Source organism: Diaphorina citri, unplaced genomic scaffold (genome assembly GCF_000475195.1).
Source record: "Diaphorina citri unplaced genomic scaffold, Diaci psyllid genome assembly version 1.1 scaffold2385, whole genome shotgun sequence".
Taxonomy (NCBI): Eukaryota; Metazoa; Arthropoda; class Insecta; order Hemiptera; family Psyllidae; genus Diaphorina; species Diaphorina citri.
This window is the reverse complement of record NW_007379809.1, coordinates 19,758-44,152: the sequence shown is the minus strand read 5'-3', so window position 1 is coordinate 44,152 and position 24,395 is coordinate 19,758. Positions and strand designations below refer to the sequence as shown.

At 38.1% G+C, this 24,395-nt stretch overlaps 3 protein-coding genes across 3 annotated transcripts; all 3 read left to right on the top strand.

Moving 5' to 3' along the window:
* Positions 1-3,267: 3,267 nt before the first annotated feature.
* On the top strand, positions 3,268-3,825 carry LOC103518850 (transmembrane protein 120 homolog). The gene is made up of 2 exons (XM_008483934.2): positions 3,268-3,429; positions 3,707-3,825. Exons 1-2 carry the CDS (start codon positions 3,341-3,343, stop codon positions 3,801-3,803), a joined length of 186 nt encoding a protein of 61 aa, XP_008482156.2. The 5' UTR covers positions 3,268-3,340; the 3' UTR covers positions 3,804-3,825.
* A 7,007-nt stretch (positions 3,826-10,832) lies between these two features.
* On the top strand, positions 10,833-24,331 carry LOC103518848 (type 2 phosphatidylinositol 4,5-bisphosphate 4-phosphatase-like). The gene is made up of 6 exons (XM_017447954.2): positions 10,833-11,785; positions 20,300-20,427; positions 21,111-21,229; positions 22,723-22,735; positions 23,726-23,935; positions 24,278-24,331. Exons 2-6 carry the CDS (start codon positions 20,356-20,358, stop codon positions 24,329-24,331), a joined length of 468 nt encoding a protein of 155 aa, XP_017303443.1. The 5' UTR covers positions 10,833-11,785; positions 20,300-20,355.
* On the top strand, positions 11,785-20,017 carry LOC103518849 (transmembrane protein 120 homolog). Its single transcript, XM_008483933.3, has 12 exons — positions 11,785-12,105; positions 12,469-12,587; positions 13,398-13,565; positions 13,972-14,064; positions 14,393-14,512; positions 15,788-15,795; positions 16,273-16,430; positions 17,420-17,521; positions 18,219-18,324; positions 18,629-18,691; positions 19,499-19,581; positions 19,904-20,017. Exons 1-12 carry the CDS (start codon positions 12,034-12,036, stop codon positions 20,015-20,017), a joined length of 1,206 nt encoding a protein of 401 aa, XP_008482155.1. The 5' UTR covers positions 11,785-12,033.
* Positions 24,332-24,395: the final 64 nt, after the last annotated feature.

Genomic DNA, 24,395 nt, shown 5'->3' with positions numbered 1-24,395 from the left:
GTATTATCCTCTATTGCTGTATTATTTTTTCCTTCTATCTGCTATGTTTTTTATCTAATTATTATATTTCAATTGAATAGACGAGGGTAGCGGTTTTTTTTTTTTTTCTATCTATTATATGCTACTCTCTCGCATTCTACCATCTTTATCTTATTTTCTATATATATATATGTTAGTTCTGTCCTCTGTCTGTAGAGGTTATACTGCTCCGCATAGGTATCTAAATATCCTCTTTATCTCCTGTTAGGCATTAAGGTGCTGACGTTACTATAGTTGTGTCAAATTCTCAAGATTACTTGATATGAGGATTAAAATTCTCGGTTTTTTTTATTATCCTTCGGTCTTTGGGATTTTTGAACCTCTACTCTCTTTCTATCTGTTTTTACCAGGCGAGCGCCTTTGACCACTACGACCACCGAGGCAGGTAATGTATATAGGGATCATGTACCCCCACAGTTCGTAGTTTACAGCTTGTTTACGATATATTCGTTTTCTTCTGCCTAATTAGTATTGACTCATTGACTGTATTTTGTGCGTTAGTAGTAGGTATTGCGCTAGGTCACGGGTTCGATTTCCGCCCGGGGGATTTGGTCCTAAACAGGATAGGATTCGTTCTCGGAACGGCTGGCTTTCTCCTATCCTGTCTTCCTTCACTTTAGGGACGATAAGACTTTAGCACTTACACTTCCCTCTATCACACCTACAAAAAAAAAAAAAAAAAAAAAAAAAAACTCTTTGTTGTCAGAAAACTGTTAGGTAATAATAGGTTAGCCAACATGTTCCAAGAATGGTGTGAGGAACATTTCAACGTAAATTTAATATGAAGGCTTACGACCCTTAGGGATCTACATTGTGGTATTCTAAAGAGTACAGCCTCAATTTAAGTGAAAGACAACAGAAAGAATAAATGAAAGAGAGAGAGAGAGAAAGGAAGAGAGAGAGAGAGAGAAAGAGAGGGAGGGAGAAAGGGAGAAGTATTAATGACATTTTTCCTCTTTGAGGGACAAAAACATGTCCTTCTGTTTTTGACAAATCGCTAAAAACTTCATAACGGAACGGTCTGTGAGGGTTGGGGGGTTTCCGAAAATAATAATTAATGCTGGGAATTAAACGAAAAGTGGATCAAAAGGACTGGGATAGAAGGGGAAGAGGAAGAGGAGGAAAAATAGAGAGAAGGAGGGGAAAATACGGTTAGAAGGGGAGTAAAGGGAAAAAGGGAAAGTGAGAAGGGGAAGAAAGAGGGAGGGAAAGTGAAAATAATGGGAAAAGGGACCGAGAGTAAACACGATGAAAGAAAGACCAACAGAAAGAGGGAGACGAAAGTAGAAGAAACTTCAGAGAGAGAGAGAGAGAGAGAGAAAGGAAAACAGTGAGAAAGGGAGGAGGGAGAGTAAACACAGTGAGAGAAAAAGTGACAGAAAGGTATACTTAGCTGGGAAGGAAGAGAGAGAGAGACACAGAGAGAGAGAGGGAGAGAAAGTGAGTGAATGTTTTCGAAATTGAACCGACAACCCCCCTCCCCAGAATTCATTCAATTTCAAATTGACCTTTGAGACATTTGGCCACCCCCTCCTTACCCTGTCCTGGGGAGGAAATTTATCATCCCCTCCCAGTCCTCCCTATACAGGTAGGTACCTACCCTACCTAGTTATTAAGGTACTCCTCTTTCTCCTGCCTTTGAAGGTAGGTACTTCCCCTACCATCCTTCCTAGTTATTCGGGACTTCTCCATCTCCTCCCTTTGAAGGTAGGTAAGTAGGTACTTCCCCTACCATCCTACCTAGTTATTCGGGACTTCTCTATATCTCCTCCCTTTGAAGGTAGGTACTTCCCCTACCCTCCTACCTAGTTATTCGGGACTTCTCCATCTCCTCCCTTTGAAGGTAGGTAAGTAGGTACTTCCCCTACCATCCTACCTAGTTATTCGGGACTTCTCTATATCTCCTCCCTTTGAAGGTAGGTACTTCCCCTACCCTCCTACCTAGTTATTCGGGACTTCTCTATATCTTCTCCCTTTGAAGGTAGGTACCTACTTCCCCTACCTAGATATTAAAGTACTTCCCTGCTCTGTAGGTATGTATCTTTACCTTGTGTAAAAAAGGAACATTAATTAAAGAGCCTTTGCCCTTTATAAAGGACATAAATTAAAGTAACAACGAAGTATCTAGATACATGTGTTACCTACCTACATTATTTGTGTCTTGTTTGCCTGGGTAAGTGGGTACCAACCTTGGAGGTGTAGGTAGTGGTTAACGCGTTGTACTTTAGATCCGGAGGATGGTGGTTCGAGTCAGAGTCACATATTTTTTTATTGAAGTGTAGTGGGGAACACTACCTACCTTTATTAAAAATTTCACCCTAAAAAATAAAAAAGAAAAACATGAAAATTCCTTATTCGCCTAGGTAGGTACCTATCTTGCGATAGGAATAGGACCAAGAACCGAGAAAGTTTTTTTTTTCGTTAGGCGCTTTAACTGATGTGAGAAAGTTCACTTTTGCAAAACTTTTACAAGAGAATCACAAATACACCTTGAACTTCAACTCATATGTCTCGAATGTTTTCGAAATTGAACCGACAACCCCCCTCCCCAGAATTCATTCAATTTCAAATTGACCTTTGAGACATTTGGCCACCCCCTCCCTACCCTGTCCTGGGGAGGAAATTTATCATCCCCTCCCAGTCCTCCCTATATAGGTAGGTACCTACCCTACCTAGATATTAAGGTACTTCTCCATCTCCTCCCTTGGAAGGTAGGTACTTCCCCTACCATCCTACCTAGTTATTCGGGACTTCTCTATATCTCATCCCTTAGGTACCTACTTCCCCTACCTAGATATTAAAGTACTTCCCTGCTCTGTAGGTATGTATCTTTACCTTGTGTAAAAAAGGAACATTAATTAAAGAGCCTTTGCCCTTTATAAAGGACATAAATTAAAGTAACAACGAAGTATCTAGATACATGTGTTACCTACCTACATTATTTTAAAGAGCCTTTGCCCTTTATAAAGGACATAAATTAAAGTAACAACGAAGTATCTAGATACATGTGTTACCTACCTACATTATTTGAAAAAAAAATCTCAAAGTTTCAAATTCTCGTTTTGTTATTCCATAAAACCCATAGGTAAAAATAATATACCGAGGAGTTGGGTAAGGTGGGGGAGGGGCATGAAAAAATGAGAATATGCCCAAAGGGGGCGCCATGCAAAAAAAGTTTGAGAACCACTGATGTAACATATCCTTTTCCTTTCTCCTTTGCAGACTACAAATCACAAACCCAGGGGAAAGTTTAGAAAAGCTTAAAGGCAACATTTGGAAGCGGAAGGAAAATCTTCAGGACATGGAGCAGAGTTTGCCCAAGGAGAATGGACGCTACTTGAAGATCATACTGGGCAACGTGAACGTTTCCATTCTGAATAAAAATGACAAGTATGTGTTCTAATCTAACTATAAAAACCTCTTTCATTCTTCTTCTTTTTCTTCGCCTTTTCCCGTGTACAGACGGGATCGGCGTTTTTCGTCAGCCTCTCAATCAGCCCTAACTAGGGTGATTGCTTTGGGCTGACATTTGGTTTTGGCTTCAAATTTTACGAGTTGCTGTTTCTTTAGCAAGGGAAGTTCAGGCTGGTATACTACTATACTCCCTGGTTAAAGTCCCTCACAGTCCTTTCTTTAAAAAAAGTGATTTTTCCGCCACTTATTTCAGATTCCGTTACAAAGATGAGTATGAGAAATTCAAACTAGTTCTAAGTGTCATCGGCTTCATGCTGTCAGTACTAAATCTACTTGTACATTCTAGGTGAGTAAGTCGTATTACCCAATTCTCTTGGCAGAAAAAAAGAATAGAATAGAATACCTATTCCTTGTTTATCCTGCCAGAATGAGACTGAAAAGTCTCTTTTTCCCGCAGTATAAACAGGTTTGAAAAAAGATCCTGCAGTCTGAAAAAGAAGAAAAAATGGTAGTTGAAGCATACATTTTTCAAACTTTGGCCTCAGGGACACTTCTTTTTTTAGAGGTTTGACAGAGGGAACTGTAACTGCTATGGTCTTATCGTCCCGAAATCGAAGAGAGCAGGAAGACAGGATAGGAGAAAGCCAGCCGTTCCGAGAACAAACATCCCATTCCACTCTGAGTTACTGACAAGAAAATTTCTTCTCCTTCGTACTCTCCTTCTTCTTCTTCTTCTTCTTCTTCTTCTTCTTCTTCTTCTTCTTCTTCTTCATCTTCCTTTGCTTGTTCTTCTTTGTCTTTCCACTCTGAGTTACTGACAAGAAAATTTCTTCTCCTTCGTACTCTCCTTCTTCTTCTTCTTCTTCTTCTTCTTCTTCTTCTTCTTCATCATCTTGTTCTTCTCATTTTTCTTCTTGTCTTCGTCATCTTCCTTTGCTTGTTCTTCTTCGTCTTCCTTTGCTTGTTCTTCTTCGTCTTCCTTTGCTTGTTCTTCTTTGTCTTTCTTCTTCTTCTTCTTCTTCTTCTTCTGCTTGTTCTTCCTCCGCTCTTTCTTCTTTTTGCTCTTCTTGTTCTTCAGTTTGTTTCTTTTTTCGTCTTTTTTATCATTTTCTTCTTCGTTTTCAACTTTCAAGAGCTGTCTCAGCACTCAAGTGGTTGAAACCTTGAAACCGTCTTACATGTGTTTCTTTCATTTTACCTCTTCAACTCGAAGATTACACACAAAATCTTGAGGACATACAGGACTTTTAAAAAATCATTATGTATCAGTTTTTAGACCCATTGCATTTGAGCTCTGGAGAGTCGTATTAGAGCCCCTTTTCCTACAGTTCAATGAACTAAGAATGTGCTTGAATTCTAGTAAAAAGTGATGTACAGTTACCGGCATTCTATATGTATACCTAATCCCGCATTTCATAAAATCCCAAGATACCTACCTATTTCATAAAATGCCTAGTATGACCAATATTGATTAGGCATATTACTATCGATTCCATTATACAATTCGCCTAAGAACGCTAATAAAATTCTCAAAGACAGGCTTTTCCAAACGTCCTCAAATTTCCCTCAAAAGTTGACATTCATTAGAACATTCGCCACTGTAAGCTGAATACCGATAGCTCAGGGATTACAGCCGGATTTAGATGGGTGGAAAGTTTTCAAAGTGAAAGAGTCGTGTGAGCAACCGCCAAGATAATAAGAAGAGGAAAAGGACATGAAAAAAGGAAGGAAGAGGAAGAAAAAACATTTTAACCGAAAATAAATAACCAACTATAACGTAATCCCTTTGAATATAAATCAAAAAAGAAATATTTACATTCCCTCCTCTCTCTTTCTCTCTCTCCCTCCTCTCTCATGGTCCTTCTCTCCCCCTTTGCCTTTCTCTCTCTCTCTCTCTCTCTCTCTCTCTCTCTCTCGTCTCTCTCCCCTCCTCTCTCATGGTCCTTCTCTCCCCCTTTGCCTTTCTCTCTCTCTCTCTCTCTCTCTCTCTCTCTCTCTCGTCTCTCTCTCTCTGTTCTTTTTTTCATGTGATCATGTCTGAGGGATGAAATGCAAGAGAGAGATAGAGAAGAAAAGGAGGCAGAGGGGGAGAGAGAAAAGAAAGGAGAGCAAGAGGGAGAAAAAAAGGAAGGAATAGGGAGGGAAAAAGGGGGAACGGGGGAAGAAAGGGTAGAAGAGGGAGAGAGAAAAGGAGCACAGCAAGACAGAAGGGAGGAGGAGGAGGAGGGAGAAAGAGACAAGGGACATCAAAATAAATTTGATGAGATCAGAACAAAGTATGCAAAAAAAAAAAATATGGAAATATCTCATGGTGTAGAATAGACAAACGTGATCTTTTTTTCCACTCTGCAGCTTCAGATATTGCTGTACCTATACTCTCCAACGCAAAGTCCACGCTCCTAAGTAAAACCGGCAACCAACTTTCAAAAACGGACAAAGTAAACAAAAAAGCGAAAAGAAATTTTTTCACGAGGAAAAAAAGGAAACGAGCTGAAAAAGTGACAACGTCTCTCCACGAAGTCCAAAGTTCGACTGAAACGTTGGAAAGTTCGTTTTCGTCGTGAAAACTGTGTCGACAACGGGAGTGGATGTGAAAATGATGAAATTCTGTCGTCTGAAATGGATGGTGGATGAAAACGAGCGAGAGGACTTCGTGTTTTGTCATTCTCCCTCGATTGGTGTCCTGGATCTTCCCTTTCTCCCGTCTATTGGTGTGGGTTTCTCCTGTTTTTACGACAGGTATAGAAAGAGGGAGACGTAAAAATAGGGAGTTAAGGCAAGGTTAGGGTCTGGGTTTGGGCGTTTTTCTGCTGGATCTATGGCTGAAGTAACAGTAGTGGGACTCGTATATTAGGGACATTTACGGAAATATATAGGGACATTTACGGAATGTAGGTATGTAGGGACATAAAGGGACATTTATGGAATTCTATTGAAAGAATAATACATACACTAACAATTCATTAAAAAGACCTTGCTTAACTAAAAAAAAAAGGAAATGTAAATTAATAGGTGATAATAGAAGTTAGGGTCTGGGTTTGGGCGTTTTTCTGCTGGATCTATGACTGAAGTAACAGTAGTGGGACTTGTCTATTAGGGACATTTACGGAAATATATAGGGACATTTACGGAATGTATACATATAGGGACATATGGGGACATTTTTTTATGGAAATCTATTGACAGCTTGTTTACATATATATTCGTTTTCTTCTGCCTAATTAGTATTGACTCATTGACTGTATTTTGTGCGTTAGTAGTAGGTATTGCGCTAGGTCACGGGTTCGATTTCCGCCCGGGGGTATTTTATCCTAAACAGGATAGGATTCGTTCTCGGAACGGCTGGCTTTCTCCTATCCTGTCTTCCTTCACTTTCGGGACGATAAGACGTTAGCACTTACACTTCCCTCTATCACACCTACAAAAAAAAAAACTCTTTGTTGTCAGAAAACTGTTAGGTAATAGGTTAGCCAACATGTTCGAAGAATGTGTGAGGAACATTTCAACGTAAGTATTTGATCCTAAACAGGATAGGATTCGTTCTCGGAACGGCTGGCTTTCTCCTATCCTGTCTTCCTTCACTTTCGGGACGATAAGACTTTAGCACTTACAGTTCCCTCTATCACACCTACAAAAAAAAAACTCTTTGTTGTCAGAAAACTGTGAGGTAATAAGGTAAGCCAACATGTTCCAAGAATGTGTGAGGAACATTTCAACGTACATTTAATATGAAGGCTTACGACCCTTAGGGATCTACATTGGTATTCTAAGAACAGCCTCAATTTAAGTGAAAGGACAAAGACATAAATGAAAGAGAGAGAGAGAGAAAGGAAGAGAGAGAGAGAGAGAAAGAGAGGGAGGGAGAAAGGGAGAAGTATTAATGACATTTTTCCTCTTTGAGGGACAAAAACATGTCCTTCTGTTTTTGACAAATCGCTAAAAACTTCATAACGGAACGGTCTGTGAGGGTTGGGGGGTTTCCGAAAATAATAATTAATGCTGGGAATTAAACGAAAAGTGGATCAAAAGGACTGGGATAGAAAAGGAAGAGAAAGAGGAGGAAAAATAGAGAGAAGGAGGGGAAAATACAGTTAGAAGGGGAGTAAAGGGAACGGTCTGTGAGGGTTGGGGGGTTTCCGAAAATAATAATTAATGCTGGGAATTAAACGAAAAGTGGATCAAAAGGACTGGGATAGAAGGGGAAGAGGAAGAGGAGGAAAAATAGAGAGAAGGAGGGGAAAATACGGTTAGAAGGGGAGTAAAGGGGGAATAGGGAAAGTGAGAAGGGGAAGAAAGAGGGAGGGAAAGTGAAAATAATGGGAAAAGGGACCGAGAGTAAACACGATGAAAGAAAGACCAACAGAAAGAGGGAGACGAAAGTAGAAGAAACTTCAGAGAGAGAGAGAGAGAGGGAAAGGAAAACAGTGAGAAAGGGAGGAGGGAGAGTAAACACAGTGAGAGAAAAAGTGACAGAAAGGTATACTTAGCTGGGAAGGAAGAGAGAGAGAGACACAGAGAGAACCGAGAGTAAACACGATGAAAGAAAGACCAACAGAAAGAGGGAGACGAAAGTAGAAGAAACTTCAGAGAGAGAGAGAGAGAGAGAGAGAGAGAGAGAGAGAGGGAAAGAAAAACAGTGAGAAAGGGAGGAGGGAGAGTAAACACAGTGAGAGAAAAAGTGACAGAAAGGTATACTTAGCTAGGAAGGAAAAGGAAAACAGTGAGAAAGGGAGGAGGGAGAGTAAACACAGTGAGAGAAAAAGTGACAGAAAGGTATACTTAGCTAGGAAGGAAGAGGGAGAGAGACAGAGAGAGAGAGAGACAGGGAGAGGGAGAGAAAGTGAGTGAATGTTTTCGAAATTGAACCGACAACCCCCCTCCCCAGAATTCATTCAATTTCAAATTGACCTTTGAGACATTTGGCCACCCCCTCCTTACCCTGTCCTGGGGAGGAAATTTATCATCCCCTCCCAGTCCTCCCTATACAGGTAGGTACCTACCCTACCTAGTTATTAAGGTAAGTACTTCTCTTTCTCCTCCCTTTGAAAGTAGGTACTTCCCCTACCCTCCTATTCGGGACTTCTCTACTTATATCTCCTCCCTTTGAAGGTAGGTAGGTACCTACCCACCTACCTAGTTATTAAAGTACTTCCCTGCTCTTGTAGGTATGTATATTATTTACTTTACCTTGTGTAAAAAAGGGACATTAAATTAAAGAGCCTTTGCCCTTTATAAAGGACATAAATTAAAGTAACAACGAAGTATCTAGATACATAAGTTACCTACCTACATTATTTGTGTCTTCTTTGCCTGCGTAAGTTGGTACCAACCTTGGAGGTGTAGGTAGTGGTTAACGCGTTGTACTTTAGATACGGAGGATGGTGGTTCGAGTCAGAGTCACAATTTTTTATCGAAGTGTATAGTGGGGAACACTACCTACCTTTTTTTAAAAAATTAAAAATTTCACCCTAAAAAATAAAAAAACATGAAAATTCCTTATTCGCCTAAGTAGGTACCTATCTTGCGATAGGACCAAGAACCGAGAAAGCTTTTTTTTTTCGTTAAGCGCTTTAACTGATGTGAGAAAGCTTTAACAGTTCACTTTTACAAGAGAATCACAAATACACCTTGAACTTTAACTCATGTGTCTCATTGTTTAACACTTGAAGGACCGCGTTTGAAACCCATTTTTGTCTCGTGGGACCAATTTTTTTTTTAATATTGGCTAAGTAATTTTTGGAGCCACGAAAATTTTTGCTCCTGCTCGGGAAAATTTTATAGAATAAATTTTACCAAATTTCAAATTGTCTTTTACTTTTGATTGGTTCAGGTCTTCAAAGCAAAAAGTTTCTTGTCTTTTATAGACAATGTAAGTTTTTTAGTCCGTTTTTTATTTTGCTAAAACAAAATGTCAGAAGAACTCAGTGTATCACAGCAGGGCAGTAGTTTGTTCTGTTGTGTGGTGTGTCGCAAACCTTTCAAAACTGATCAAGGGAGAAAAATTCATGAGACCAGAATACATAGAACAAGATCTTCTCAAAGTACGTCCAATGAAGCAATAGTACATAATGAAACCGCTGATATCGATGAAGTTGAAGCGAGGTCTCCTCTTGATGAGTTGTTCATACGTGGATTTGGTGTTCCTATGACAAATTCTGATGGCGGAAATTACACAGAAACATGGCATGTCAGATGGAACTGTGCAGTTAAACTAAAGGGTAGACAGTACAGTTTGCCTCAAGGTGCTATAGGACGCCAGTTTGTGTCCCAACTTACGGATGAAATCAACACTCTTGCTAGTAGCAATGCACCATCTGAAAAAGTGTTATTCTTCTGTAGCACCATACTCCAGAGGGACAAGATGGTCACAAAAGGTGCTGATATCCGGCGGTTATTAAAGAAAAGACTTGAAATGTGGAACAATGGTCATTTTGATGAGTTGCTGCATGAAGCCGAGAGATGTAACAGACAAATGAAGACGGGCAATGGTGATGTATCTGAGGATCATAAAGTAAGAATTTTCACGCGTGGGAAAGTGACTTGGTCAGTTTCTGTTCTGACTCCCAAAGCAGAGAGTTACTAAGTATGTCAGGGGCGTTAAATACCTTAACTCTTGTGGCCTTGGCAGAATTTTATGGTCAATATTGACAAGTCTGCTCTAAGGCCACTTCTCTTCGAAGGCAATAAATTTTGTTGGAGATAGTCCCCTTTTTTCCTTCAAGTTGCCAACTTTAAACCTCTTGGAATGTCTAAATGTGAAATGGCCTTGCATGTGACTGGGGACTGAGGATATTTACTACAAATACTACAATCAATAATATTTTTGTTATTTTGGTCAGCAATATCAATTTTATTGATCATATATTGTAAAGCATAGTTTGATTAATTTGAACATATGTTTTTGTCCTATATTTTATCATATCAACAGGTATTAATTTTTTTATGAGGCTTAGATTAAGATCATCTTCTTAGTCAATAAAATAGACAAGTTTAGAGATGACATCATAAATTTTATGCTATCATCTTTTTTATGTAGTTAGATTTCACAGTTCTAATTGTATAATTCTGGGGGGAAAAATATCTGCAAAATTGATTGAACAAATGAGTACCAAGTTGAAGTAGTGATAGTTTGAAGGTTTGAACTGCTTGTAGGTACCTACAGCAGTACATTCATCTTATACGATAACAGAAGGCTTTCTAAAATATACATATCTATGCACTCCAGTTTAGAGATGACATCATAAATTTTATGCTATCATCTTTTTTATGTAGTTAGATTTCACAGTTCTAATTGTATAATTCTGGGGGGGAAAATATCTGCAAAATTGATTGAACAAAAGTGTACCAAGTTGAAGTAGCGATAGTTTGAAGGTTTGCAGGTATTAATTTTTTATGAGGCTTAGATTAAGATCATCTTCTTAGTCAATAAAATAGACCAGTTTAGAGATGACATCATAAATTTTATGCTATCATCTTTTTTATGTAGTTAGATTTCACAGTTCTAATTGTATAATTCTGGGGGAAAAAATATCTGCAAAATTGATTGAACAAAAGAGTACCAAGTTGAAGTAGCAATAGTTTGAAGGTTTAAACTGCTTGTAGGTACCTACAGCAGTACACTCATCTTATACGATAACAGAAGGCTTTCTAAAATATACATGTCTATGCACTGATGTAGGCATTTAGTCTCTTTACCTATATAACTACCTTTCAAAAAGAAATAAAAAGTAAAAAAAAATAATCAAAAGGTCATGAGATAACGGTTATCAGTTACCCCACCTGTCTCAGGCTGTTCACTTCCAAATAATTTATATTAAATGAACTCCCCATCTATGGCACAAGCTCTGGGTTTTACGGATGGGTATAGTTACCATTTATTGAATATTCATTTATATTGAGAGATTTGCATTGAATAACAAATAAATGGAAACTTCTTAAAAAATAACCCATATTTTGGGCACTTTGCCCCTACATCTAGGCCTCAGAGTGAGCTTTTTGTGTACCTAAACCCCTCCCATGTTATTCCCAATTCCTGAAACAACAGTGGTACTTTCTCAGAATGTTTTTGCCCAGCTGGACTGAAGATGGTTATCAATTCAACACATTCACTGATTATTTTTCTCCCAATAAAGTTATCTGTGTACAAAATTCTCTCAATGTTATTTTGCAAGTGTGTGAGGAGTGTGTGATCTGTATCGAAAAATGGGTTTTAAAACTTCCCAATATTTGTGATCATAAATACAAAATACTTTCTGTTCATAACAGACAGTGCAAAATTTTGACTTTTGTTTGACTACTAAGTAGTTTTATTATTTTAGGTACCTGTTTTTGTGTTAGTATTTAGGTACCTATACCTTTTATATAAAAATAATAAAATAGTGCAAAATTACACTGTTGAGCTAAAGGGACTTCACGTCCTACTTTGACATTCCAAATAAATCCTATTTATTGCATTATTTGTTATTATTTTCATCTAAAATTACCTATTTATAATTTTTAAAAACAAACCTCAGTACCTATTTGTTATAAAAATTTACCTATTTGTACATCAGACCTACACAAAGGTCAACTGAGTGCACGATGGAAGTCAATGACTACTCTGAGTGTGTGAAGGAATTGAATGAAGTAGACAATGAAATCAAACAAATCCAGGTAATAAATATAAATAGAACAAACAAAAATAAATTGAAACGAACATAGTTTGAACAAATAAATAATAAAAATAATGAAAACAAAAATACTGCACACGAACATAGAAACCCAAAAAAAATTCCATGGACATTATGAAATTAAAATTTACACCTATTTTGTACCAAATGCATAAGACCTTGATTAGACTGCGGGAGTAAAGGGACTTTTCAGTCTTATTCTGGCAGTATAAACAGGGTATATTCCATTCTATTCTATCAAACCTCTACTTTTTTTTGTCTTTTATTTTATTTTTCTAGTTGCAATAATTTCTATTTTGTTCTAGTTGTCATAATTTTATTAATCATTCCTTTTCTTTGTTTGCAGGCCTTGAACAAAGAATATCTGATCAAGCTCGAGCAAGTCGGAGAACTGCAGGAAAAATGTGTCAAACAGATTTCACACCAAAGATATCGACTGGCTGTTCTGTCCAAGAGTCTCAAAAAGTAAGATGAGATAAAAATTACTTTAAATTTAAAATTTTCGAGTAAAATATTTATTAATAGTAAAAATAATAATAATAAAAACTACAAGACTATGGGAGGGAACTGTAACAGCGGAGGCCTTATCGTCCCGAAATCGAAGAGAGAAGGAAGACAGGATAGGAGAAAGCCAGCCGTCCCGAGAACGAACATTATCCCATCAGGATAAAATCCGCCCCGGGCGGGGATCGAACCCGCGGCCTAGCGCTTACGAGGCAGACGCACTACCAACTAAGCTAACTAGGCTGGCCGTCGGAGGTCTTATCGTCCTGAAATCAAAGAGGAGAGGATAGGAGAAAACCAGCCGTTCCAAGAACGAACACTATCCCTTCAGGATAAAATCCGCTCCGGGAGGGAATTGAACCCGCGGCCTAGCGCTTACAAGGCAGAAGCACTACCCACCAAGCTAACTAGGAACACATCACATGCCTTCAGGCTCAGGCTCACTCCATTTGTCAAGGGTCTTCCTTGCCCTTGGGATCAATTTAATTTGAAGAAATCATTTTTTTACCACTGTTTGACGTACTACGAACAATATCCCATCAGGATAAAATCCGCCCCGGGCGGGAATCGAACCCGCGGCCTAGCGCTTACAAGGCAGACGCACTACCACAAGCTAACTAGGAACACATCACATGCCTTCAGTCTCACTCCATTTGTCAGGGGTCTTCCTTGCCATTGGGATCAATTTAATTTGAAGAAATCATTTTTTTACCACTGTTTAACTTTTACCACTGTTTGACATACCGTATTCTTTTCCGTCCTACTTTGCAGACTACAAATCACAAACCCGGGGGAAAGTTTAGAAAAGCTCAAAGGCAACATTTGGAAGCGGAAGGAAAATCTTCAGGACATGGAGCAGAGTTTGCCCAAGGAGAATGGACGCTACTTGAAGATCATACTGGGCAACGTGAACGTTTCCATTCTGAATAAAAATGACAAGTATGTATTCTAAGGCAACATTTGGAAGCGGAAGGAAAATCTTCAGGACATGGAGCAGAGTTTGCCCAAGGAGAATGGACGCTACTTGAAGATCATACTAGGCAACGTGAACGTTTCCATTCTGAATAAAAATGACAAGTATGTATTCTAATCTAACTATAAAAGCCTCTTTCATTCTTCTTCTTTTTCTTCGCCTTTTCCCGTGTACAGGCGGGGTCGACGTTTTTCGTCAGCCTCTCAATCAGCCCTAACTAGGGTGACTGCTTTGGGCTGACATTTAGTTTTGGCTTCAAATTTTACGAGTTGCTGTTTCTTTAGCAAGGGAAATTCAGGCTGGTATACTCCCTGGTTAAAGTCCCTCACAGTCCTTTCTTAAAAAAAGTGATTTTTCCGCCACTTGTTTCAGATTCCGTTACAAAGATGAGTATGAGAAATTCAAACTAGTTCTAAGTGTCATCGGCTTCATGCTGTCAGTACTAAATCTACTTGTACATTCTAGGTGAGTAAGTCGTATTATGCAATTCTCTTGGCAGAAAAAATAATAGAATAGAATACCTATACCTTGTTTATCCTGCCAGAATGAGACTGAAAAGTCCCTTTACTCCCACAGGTTTCAAAAAAGATCCTGCAGTCTAAAAAAGAAGAAAAAATGGTAGTTGAAGCATACATTTTTCAAACTTTGGCCTCAAGGACACTTTTGATCTATGTACAATATGTACATTGTAAAACTAAAACGAACCTCTCGGTAAAACTTGAGTGACATTTTTTATTATTATTAATATTTTTTACCTATAATTTTTATTACTTTACCTATTTATTTATTCCAGATCATTAGAGTTAAGCTTCATGTTTCTACTGGTGTGGTACTACTGTACGCTTACCATCCGAGAAAGTATACTCAAGGTGAACGGGTCTCGGATTAAGGGCTGGTGGAGGATGCATCAAACGCATGGGATAAAAAACACATAAGATGGGGATTATATTGGCCTTGTAAAAGAAAAAGAAGAAGAAAAATACTGGCCTTTTACTCTGCGTTTGCTAACTGAAGAGGATTCAATCCAAAGTTCAACTCTTATTCAAAGATCAATTCAATTTGAATTGAACCCCACTGATTTCAATTTAACTTGATTTGTCGCGGGCATTTCCCTCCTGCCAAGTGACTTCCGTTCGGTCAAAAACAAGATCTAACGAAAAAAAAAAAAAAATCGCGCCAGTTGAAGCTAAGTTTTATTTCTCGTTGACACTTTACGCATAAAAACACAATAATGAAGAAAAATAGTATGAGGGAAAAAAATGGAAAATCGATTGCCTTTCCATGTGTGTTATGATTAGGAAAGCCTACATTCAAAATCTACTTGATACAAAGGCTAATCTTCAAGTCAAGTTATAGGCGAATTTTATGTCCGCGAAACCTTGGCTAAACAGGACTACGAGTAAATATGTAACTTTTTTCCACTCAAAAAGCACTTTAACGATGCTTCAGTAACCTAATAACCTAAACATGGTATTGATTAAAAGATAGATAGATAATAATAATGTCACATTACTTCTAGCTTCTATTCAAGCCCCCTTCCATATTAGACATCACACTTTCAGAGACAATATTTTTCAATTTCAACATTAAAAAACTTAAAATATACAAACATTACTTCTAGCTTCTATTCAAGCCCCCTTCCATATTAGACATCACACTTTCAGAGACAATATTTTTCAATTTCAACATTAAAAAAACTTAAAATATACACAATCGTCAAGACAGTACTGGGGTGGCAGTTGCTACTTGTGAATTTATTTGATTTCCAAAACAGATAACTAAATCCTTTAAAAACTCATTATCACCGACTAAAAAGAATCTGAATAAATTTATTTCCAGTCACTTTTCTGCATTGTGCATTTCTTTTTCTTTCACAAAATTTCGTTTTGTTATCTCCTGCATCTTTTGTTTGTGAAGTCAGCTGATTTCGAGTTCGAGAACAGTTTGAGAACCCCTGAAAATTGCCTCGGAGGTAAAAACTCGAGGATACGTCAAAAAGTGGAGCCACAAATCAGCGCTGAGGAACGGTGATTTTTTTTTTTTTTCATCGAACTCGCAATGGTCTAGGTAAAAAAAGGCAATGTGAAATCCATAGGTATTTTAAAAAACCAATCTTGTTTTGAAAATCGCCCACTTCACGGAAGAAAAAAGTAGTCAAAACGATAAAAAGTCGCTAAACCTCTCCCAGCTCTCCTGGTTATTTTGAGAACCCCTGAAAAGAATCGCGGAAGGCTTTTGGAGGGGAAGTGACCCGTCAATCCGTCGAAAATTGCAACTTCTACCTCATTGTTTTTTTATCAAAAATTTATTTTTGGATTTTTTGGAGATTGGAGATAATTTTTTTGTGAACTGCAAGGAGGTACCCACTTATCACTAAGTAGAAGGAACGAAGAAAAGAACTCTGTAATAAAAGAAGAAAAGTTCAAAGACAGAACATGGTGGAGAGGCTTTGTTCACAGTCAACAGTCAACCCATTTCTGGAACGACTTAAGATGGTGGAAGAGCTCACGGTGTGAGAATCCTGCCATTAAAGCCTAAAAAAAAAAGATTTGATGATGAATAGTAGAAGCCTACTGCTGGAGTAAAGGGACTTTTCAATCCTATCTCAGTAGGACAATAATTAAGGTATATTCTATTCTATTTCTTAAAATTGATACCATTTTTCTCCACCAGGTCGCGTGTTAATCATTCGTGCCCCGCGAGTGTTCCCAATCCTATGGACTCTAGTGTCCACATTTATAGATGAGACAACTCGTAGCAAGTTCCTAGTGTACGCAGGCAACGATTATCAGAGTGCTGGCGGTCTGATAGACTACATAGAACAACAGAACGTAAATTTAATATGAAGGCTTACGACCCTTAGGGATCTACATTGGTATTCTAAGAACAGCCTCAATTTAAGTGAAAGGACAAAGAAATAAATGAAAGAGAGAGAGAGAGAGAGAAAAAAAAAATTTTTAAAACAAAAAAAAAAAAAAAAAAAAAAAATTTTTTCGTTTTGGATGCAAATGCAAACTATGTAAAAAGTAAAAATAACAGAAATACCTAACTGAGAAAAATAGGTAATTATTTTTCAAGAAGAAAAAAATCCAGTCGTATATTTTCGCGCGATTTTGTCAGGGGACTTCCTAATCATATTAGAAAGCGGATAAAGCCGGGGCTTACCAATCATAAAGAAGTTTTGATTAATATTGGAGATAAGCAGATAAGCTGTATTCTATACTTAATTTAAAACACAATAATTGTTATTAATTCCTCTTTGAGGGACAAAAACATGTCCTTCTGTTTTTGACAAATCGCTAAAAACTTCATAACGGAACGGTCTGTGAGGGTTGGGGGGCTTCCGAAAATAATAATTAATGCTGGGAATTAAACGAAAAGTGGATCAAAAAGACTTGGATAGGGGAAGAGGAAGAGGAGGAAAAATAGAGAGAAGGAGGGGAAAATACGGTTAGAAGGGGAGTAAAGGGATCAGTTTTTTGTAAACAAACAGATGACCAAATCCGGAAATAAATTTGGATTTGGAAAGATTAGTGATAAAGTGATAATTCCAGATTCAGAGGCGGCTTGTGTAAAGAGCGCCGTTATCGCTGCATGGCGTTAGTGCTAACTTCACAGACGTGAATAATCAGTTTTTTGTAAACAAACAGATGACCAAATCCGGAAATAAATTTGGATTTGGAAAGATTAGTGATAAAGTGATAATTCCAGATTCATATTTTCATATTTTGCTTTATTTTCATTGTCAAGGCTTTCCAGTTGTGAAGGACCATGAATTCATCCACTCTTCAGTCTGTCTGAGAACCGAGACTTGTTTTAGTTGCATGAAATTTATCCGTTCAGTCAAACCATGGAATACTCCACTATTGACGAGTGCTCGGATCATTTTGAAGAGCTCAGTAATGAGTATAAAGAGTTAGAAGTAAGTACCTCTAACTTGCCTTGTTCAAAATTTCATGCAAATGTGGGAAAATGCCCTCCAGGGGAAAGTGACTTGGTCAGTTTCTGTTCTGACTCCCAAAGCAATCAGAGAGTTACTAAGTATGTCAGGGGCGTTAAATACCTCAACTCTTGTGGCCTTGGCAGAATTTTATGGTCAATATTGACAAGTCTGCTCTAAGGCCACTTCTCTTAGAAGGCAATAAATTCTGTTGGACATAGTCTCCTTCTTTTCCTTCAAGTTGCCAACTTTAAACCTCTTTGGAATGTCTAAGTAAATGTGAAATGGCCTTGCATGTGACTGGGGACTGAGGATATCTACTACAATCAATATTATTTTTGTTATTTTAGTCAGCAATATCAATTTTATTGATCATATATTGTAAAGCATAGTTTGATTAATTTGACCATATATTTTTGTCCTTTTTTTAATGGTGGGATTTATAGCAAAATTCCCACAAAAATCTCGTCCTCAACACGCTCCCCTGTGCCAGATCCGTAAACAAACAGATGACCAAATCCGGAAATAAATTTGGATTTGGAAAGATTAGTGATAAAGTGATAATTCCAGATTCATATTTTCATATTTTGCTTTATTTTCATTGTCAAGGCTTTCCAGTTGTGAAGGACCATGAATTCACCCACTCTTCAGTCTGTCTGAGAACCGAGACTTGTTTTAGTTGCATGAAATTTATCCGTTCAGTCAAACCATGGAATACTCCACTATTGACGAGTGCTCGGATCATTTTGAAGAGCTCAGTAATGAGTATAAAGAGTTAGAAGTAAGTACCTCTAACTTGCCTTGTTCAAAATTTCATGCAAATGTGGGAAAATGCCCTCCATGGGAAAGTGACTTGGTCAGTTTCTGTTCTGACTCCCAAAGCAGAGAGTTACTAAGTATGTCAGGGGCGGAGTGCTCGGATCACTTTGAAGAGCTCAGTAATGAGTATAAAGAGTTAGAAGTAAGTACCTCTAACTTGCCTTGTTCAAAATTTCATGGAAATGTGGGAAAATACCCTCCAGGGGAAAGTGACTTGGTCAGTTTCTGTTCTGACTCCCAAAGCAGAGAGTTACTAACTAAGTATGTCAGGGGCAGTACTGTATCGTCTCAAAGCATTGGGTGAACGACATAACATGGACATTACAATAGAAGGTAAACTAGACCTTTGGTGCCAGCCTAGTTAGCTTGGTTGGTAGAGCGTATGCCTTGTAAGCGCTAGGCCGCGGGTTCGATTCCCCTCTGGGGCAAAATTTATGCTAAACAAATGAGATTCGTTCTTGGAACGGCTGGCTTTCTCCTGTCCTGCCTCGGTGGTGTATCGGTCAAAACGCCCGCCCAGTAAATAGGAGGGCGTGGGTTCAATCCCAGCCGAGGTATGGAATTTCATCCTTGATATAATTTGAGAATTTGACCACATTCATAGTAGTAGTCTACTGCTGGAGTAAAGGGGCTTTTTGTACTGTATCGTCTCAAAGCATTGGGTGAACGACATAACATGGACATTACAATAGAAGGTAAACTAGACCTTTGGTGCCAGCCTAGTTCGCTTGGTTGGTAGAGCATCTGCCTTGTAAGCGCTAGGCGGCGGGTTCGATTCCCCTCTGGGGCAAAATTTATCCTAAACAAATAAGATTCGTTCTTGGAACGGCTGGCTTTTTCCTGTCCTGCCTCGGTGGTGTATCGGTCAAAACGCCCGCCCAGTAAATAGGAGGGCGTGCGTTCAATCCCAGCCGAGGTACATATGTAATTTCATCCTTGATATAATTTGAAAATTTGACCACAATAAGAGTAGTAGCCTACTGCTGGAGTAAAGGGGCTTTTCAATAGGAGGGCGTGGGTTCAATCCCAGCCGAGGTATGGAATTTCATCCTTGATATAATTTGAGAATTTGACCACATTCATAGTAGTAGCCTACTGCTGGAGTAAAGGGACTTTTCAGTCCTATGCGAGCAGAATAAGTGGGCACTATTGGCTATGTATTTCAATTATTCAATGCATACAAGCTGTATCAACTCTCGTTTCATAAGGATACTGTCTGGCAGGTAAGCCTCAACCACTAGGGTTCCAATCCCGGGATCCAAAAAATCACATTTGAAAAATATGTCCGTCACACTGATAGACCTGTTTTTGTCTTTTTTTCACGAGAAAACAGCCGTTTTTGATGAATTTTTTTGTGGTTGTTAAGAAGAGTGCTGAGGGTGACATAGGCTACTTAAAATTGTCACATTCTATCCTGATTCAAAATGGCGGCGGTTCAAAGAGATGGCTTTTACGCCGCACGGATCCCGTACATAGGCCGGGTCAACCTCTGGTGTTTAAATAAATACCCGAACTCACCCTATTTATTTTGCTTCCCCTCATCAGGTGCCAGTATTGTCAGCGCTGTTCTTTGTGCTGTTCCTGGGTAACATCATTACCACGAGCTTCGTCATTCCAGAGAAGTTGAGAGAGAGAAGACGGAAGGTAAGTAAGACTTAAAAAAAAAAATGGTATGTGTTTCCCGATGTAATGCTTGCAGTTCTGGGAAACCCATGTACATTTATAACGGAGCCTAATTCCTGGTGGCATTAGAAATCTAGTGATTTTCAAGTCAAATCTAGTGATTTTTTTTCCTCGAATCTAGTGATTTTTTAAAATTTGGAGTGGAGACCCTGACTTCACATCCTACTTTGACATTCCAAATAAATCCTATTTATTGCATTATTTGTTATTATTTTCATCTAAAATTACGTATTTATAATTTTTAAAAACAAACCTCAGTACCTATTTGTTATAAAAATTTACCTATTTGTACACAAAGGTCAACTGAGTGCGCGATGGAAGTCAATGACTACTCTGAGTGTGTGAAGGAATTGAATGAAGTAGACAATGAAATCAAACAAATCCAGGTAATAAATATAAATAGAACAAACAAAAATAAATTGAAACGAACATAGTTTGAACAAATAAATCATAAAAATAAACCCACAAAAATTTCCATGGACATTGTGAAATTAAAATTTACACCTATTTTGTACCAAATGCATAAGACCTTGATTAGACTGCGGGAGTAAAGGGACTTTTCAGTCTTATTCTGGCAGTATAAACAGGGTATATTCCATTCTATTCTATCAAACCTCTACTTTTTTTTGTCTTTTATTTTATTTTTCTAGTTGCAATAATTTCTATTTTGTTCTAGTTGTCATAATTTTATTAATCATTCCTTTTCTTTGTTTGCAGGCCTTGAACAAAGAATATCTGATCAAGCTCGAGCAAGTCGGAGAACTGCAGGAAAAATGTGTCACACTAGGGATCTTTTATGAATTAAATGTGTGTATTGAAATGAAAAGACGAGTGGTAAGTTGAACAGGAAAATGCTATGTGAGAAAGAGCACATTTTATATTGAGTCGAAAAATGCAATTGAAATCTGGACAGACTGGACTGGGAAAATCTTACAATATTGATTGAAGTATTGAATTGGTTGTCTTGGATACAACACTTTTATTTTATTTTTCTAGTCGCAATAATTTCTATTTTATTCTAGTTGTCATAATTTTATTATATTTAACCTTTCCCTTTCTTTGTTTGCAGGCCTTGAACAAAGAATATATGATCAAGCTCGAGCAAGTCGGAGAACTGCAGGAAAAATGTGTCCAACAGATTTCACACCAAAGATATCGACTGGCTGTTCTGTCCAAGAGTCTCAAAAAGTAAGATGAGATAAAAATTACTTTAAATTTAAAATTTTCAAGTAGAATATTTATTAATAGTAAAATAATGACAAAAAAACTACAAGACTATGGGAGGGAACTTAACAACGGAGGCCTTATCGGCCCGAAATCGAAGAGAGAAAGAAGACAGGATAGGAGAAAGCTAGCCGTTCCGAGAACGAACCTTATCTGATAAGGATAGAGCTCTCCCCGAACGGGAATCGAGTCCATAACCTATTAGGTATAGTACTTACAAGGCATGCGCACTACCCTCCAAGCTAACTAGGCTGGCTTTCACCAAAAAAAAAAAAAAAAAAAAAAAAAAAAGAAGTGAGAGAGAGAGAAAGACGTTTACTGAAGAATGTATTTGTTATTTATTTTATATAATCAATTTATATCTCTATTTAAATTATATTTTGATTCCCCCCACAATCTTTACCTATTAATAAAACCGATGCAATTCTTGTTTCTTCTTCTTCTTCTTCTTCCTAGCCTTTTCCTATTTAAATAGGGTTGTTATTGTAGCGACGGCTGAGGGACTATAAACAGATAAACAGAGAGTAGATCAGCGTCTAGCTAGGGGACTATAAACAGATTAAACAGGGAGTAGACTAGTATAAATTTCCTCACGCTATATCCATAGCGAAGGTTGAGTGCGAAGGGCATCCCACTCGGAAAATTTTATTTTAGCCAAAACCAGTTGGCCTCAAAGCAATCACTCTAAAGCTGAGGGCCCGACGACAAACGCCGACCCCATCTGAACATGGGAAAAGGCGAAGAAGAAGAAGTTATTCCAGCGACGGGGTGATGGCTCTTGGCTGGAAGTCCTTCCTTAGTTTCCCTTGGTTGGCCATCCAGGTCGTCCCGGTACGTAAAACCGGCCATTTAAATAGGATAGGCGCCAGCGTTTCTTGTTAGTCCCTTCCAGACAACTCTACTGTTTACAGTACCATTTTTTTCCTCCCAAGAGGTTTGATAGAGGGAACTGTAACCGCTAAAGTTTTATCATCCCGAAATCGAAGAGAAGGAAGACAGGATAGGAGAAAGCCAGCCGTTCCGAAAACAACATCCGTTCAGGATAAAATCCGTCCCGGGCGGGAATCGAACCCGCGGCGTAGCGCTTTCAAGGCACGCGCTACCAACCGGTCGTCCCGGTACGTAAAACCGGCCATTTAAATAGGATAGGCGCCAGCGTTTCTTGTCAGTCCCTTCCAGACAACTCTACTGTTTACAGTACCATTTTTTTTCCTCCCAAGAGGTTTGACAGAGGGAACTGCAAGTGCTAAGGTCTTATCCTCCCGAAATCGAAGAGAAGAAAGACAGGATAGGAAAAAGCCAGCCGCTCCGAAAACAACATCCGTTCAGGATAAAATCCGTCCCGGGCGGGAATCGAACCCGCGGCGTAGCGCTTTCAAGGCAGACGCGCTACCAACCAAGCTAACTAGACTGACTGCGATTTGATTGAGTTGAAAGCAAAACACGGGTGTTTACAGGGAACTAAATATGGTAAAAATTACAAGATCTATATTGATTTATAATATCGATTATCTATTTAGGTTTTGGAATGGAAAATAATAAAATTATAAATAAACATAGGTAATATTAAATAGGGGTATATGAATATAATAACGTACAAACGCATGTTACAAGATCTATATTGATTTATAATATCGATTATCTATTTAGGTTTTGGAATGGAAAATAATAAAATTATAAATAAACATAGGTAATTATAAATAGGGGTATATGAATATAATAACGTACAAACGCATGGGATAAAAAAACACATAAGATGGGGATTATATTGGCCTTGTAAAAGAAAAGAAAAAAATAGGTACTGGCCTTATTCGTACATAATGTAGAAAACTGCGTTTGCTAACTGAAGGGGATTCAATCCAAAGTTCAACTCTTATTCAAAGATCAATTCAATTTAAATTGAACCCCACTGATTTCAATTTAACTTGATTTGTCGCGGGCATTTCCCTCCTGCCAAGTGACTTCCGTTCGGTCAAAAACAAGATCTGACAAAAGCAAATGATCTAACGAAAAAAAAAAAGAAAAAAAAATCGCGCCAGTTGAAGCTAAGTTTTATTTCTCGTTGACACTTTACGCATAAAAATACAATAATGAAGAAAAAAAGTATGAGGGAAAAAATGGAAAACCGATTGCCTTTCCATGTGTGTTGGAAAAGCCTACATTCAAAAGCTACATGATACAAAGGCTAATCTTCATCAAGTTATAGGCGAATTTTATGTCCGCGAAACCTTGGCTAAACAGGACTAAAAAGTAACTTTTTTCCACTCAAAAAGCACTTTAACGATGCTTCAGTAACCTAATATAACCTAATAACCTAAACATGGTATTCATTAAAAGATAGATAGATATAGGTATTAGGCAATTTCACATGTTTTTTTCCTTCCAATTACTACCTAACCACTTTGTAGAATAATGTAGGTACTTACGGTAATTTCATACATTTCCATTCCCCCCTTATAGCCTGTCAAGAATGCTCCCGCAGGCAAGAAGTATGTACGTTGTCCATGTAATTGTCTTCTCATCTGCAAAAGTTCATCGATACGTATTGCATGTCCCCGAGTCAACTGTAAACGAATCATTAACCTGGCCCCCTCTCCAATCACACCACCGACAAACCTCAGCCCTGGCATGTCCCGAGTCATCTGTGTACACTGCTCCGATGCTTTCATGGTAATTATTAAGAAAAGAAAAAAATCATAATTTATTCTTCTGTTTCTTTTCCCGGGTACATTTGTAAGTATTTATTTGAGGTCAGTGTTTTTTTGCCAGCCTCTCAATCAGCCCTAACTAGGGTGATTGCTTGGGGCTGAAATTTGGTTTTGGCTTCAAATTTATTATTACTGACCTGATTCAACAGTCTGAAACACTAAATAAAGCACTATACCTACTGTAATGTACTGTCTGATATGATAATACTTGGATGCAGAGGAGAGGAAAAAACAAAGAGGCATACTTACAGGATGTTAGCATTGATTATTTATTCACTTTGTATTTTCATTTATTTGTTTTCAGTTCAACACATTGAACAATGCTCTTGCCAGATGTCCCCACTGTCGTAAAGTGTAAGTTTTACATTACATGTTATCAGTACACTGGTATTACATATTACACCTTCTTTCATGCAGGCCTA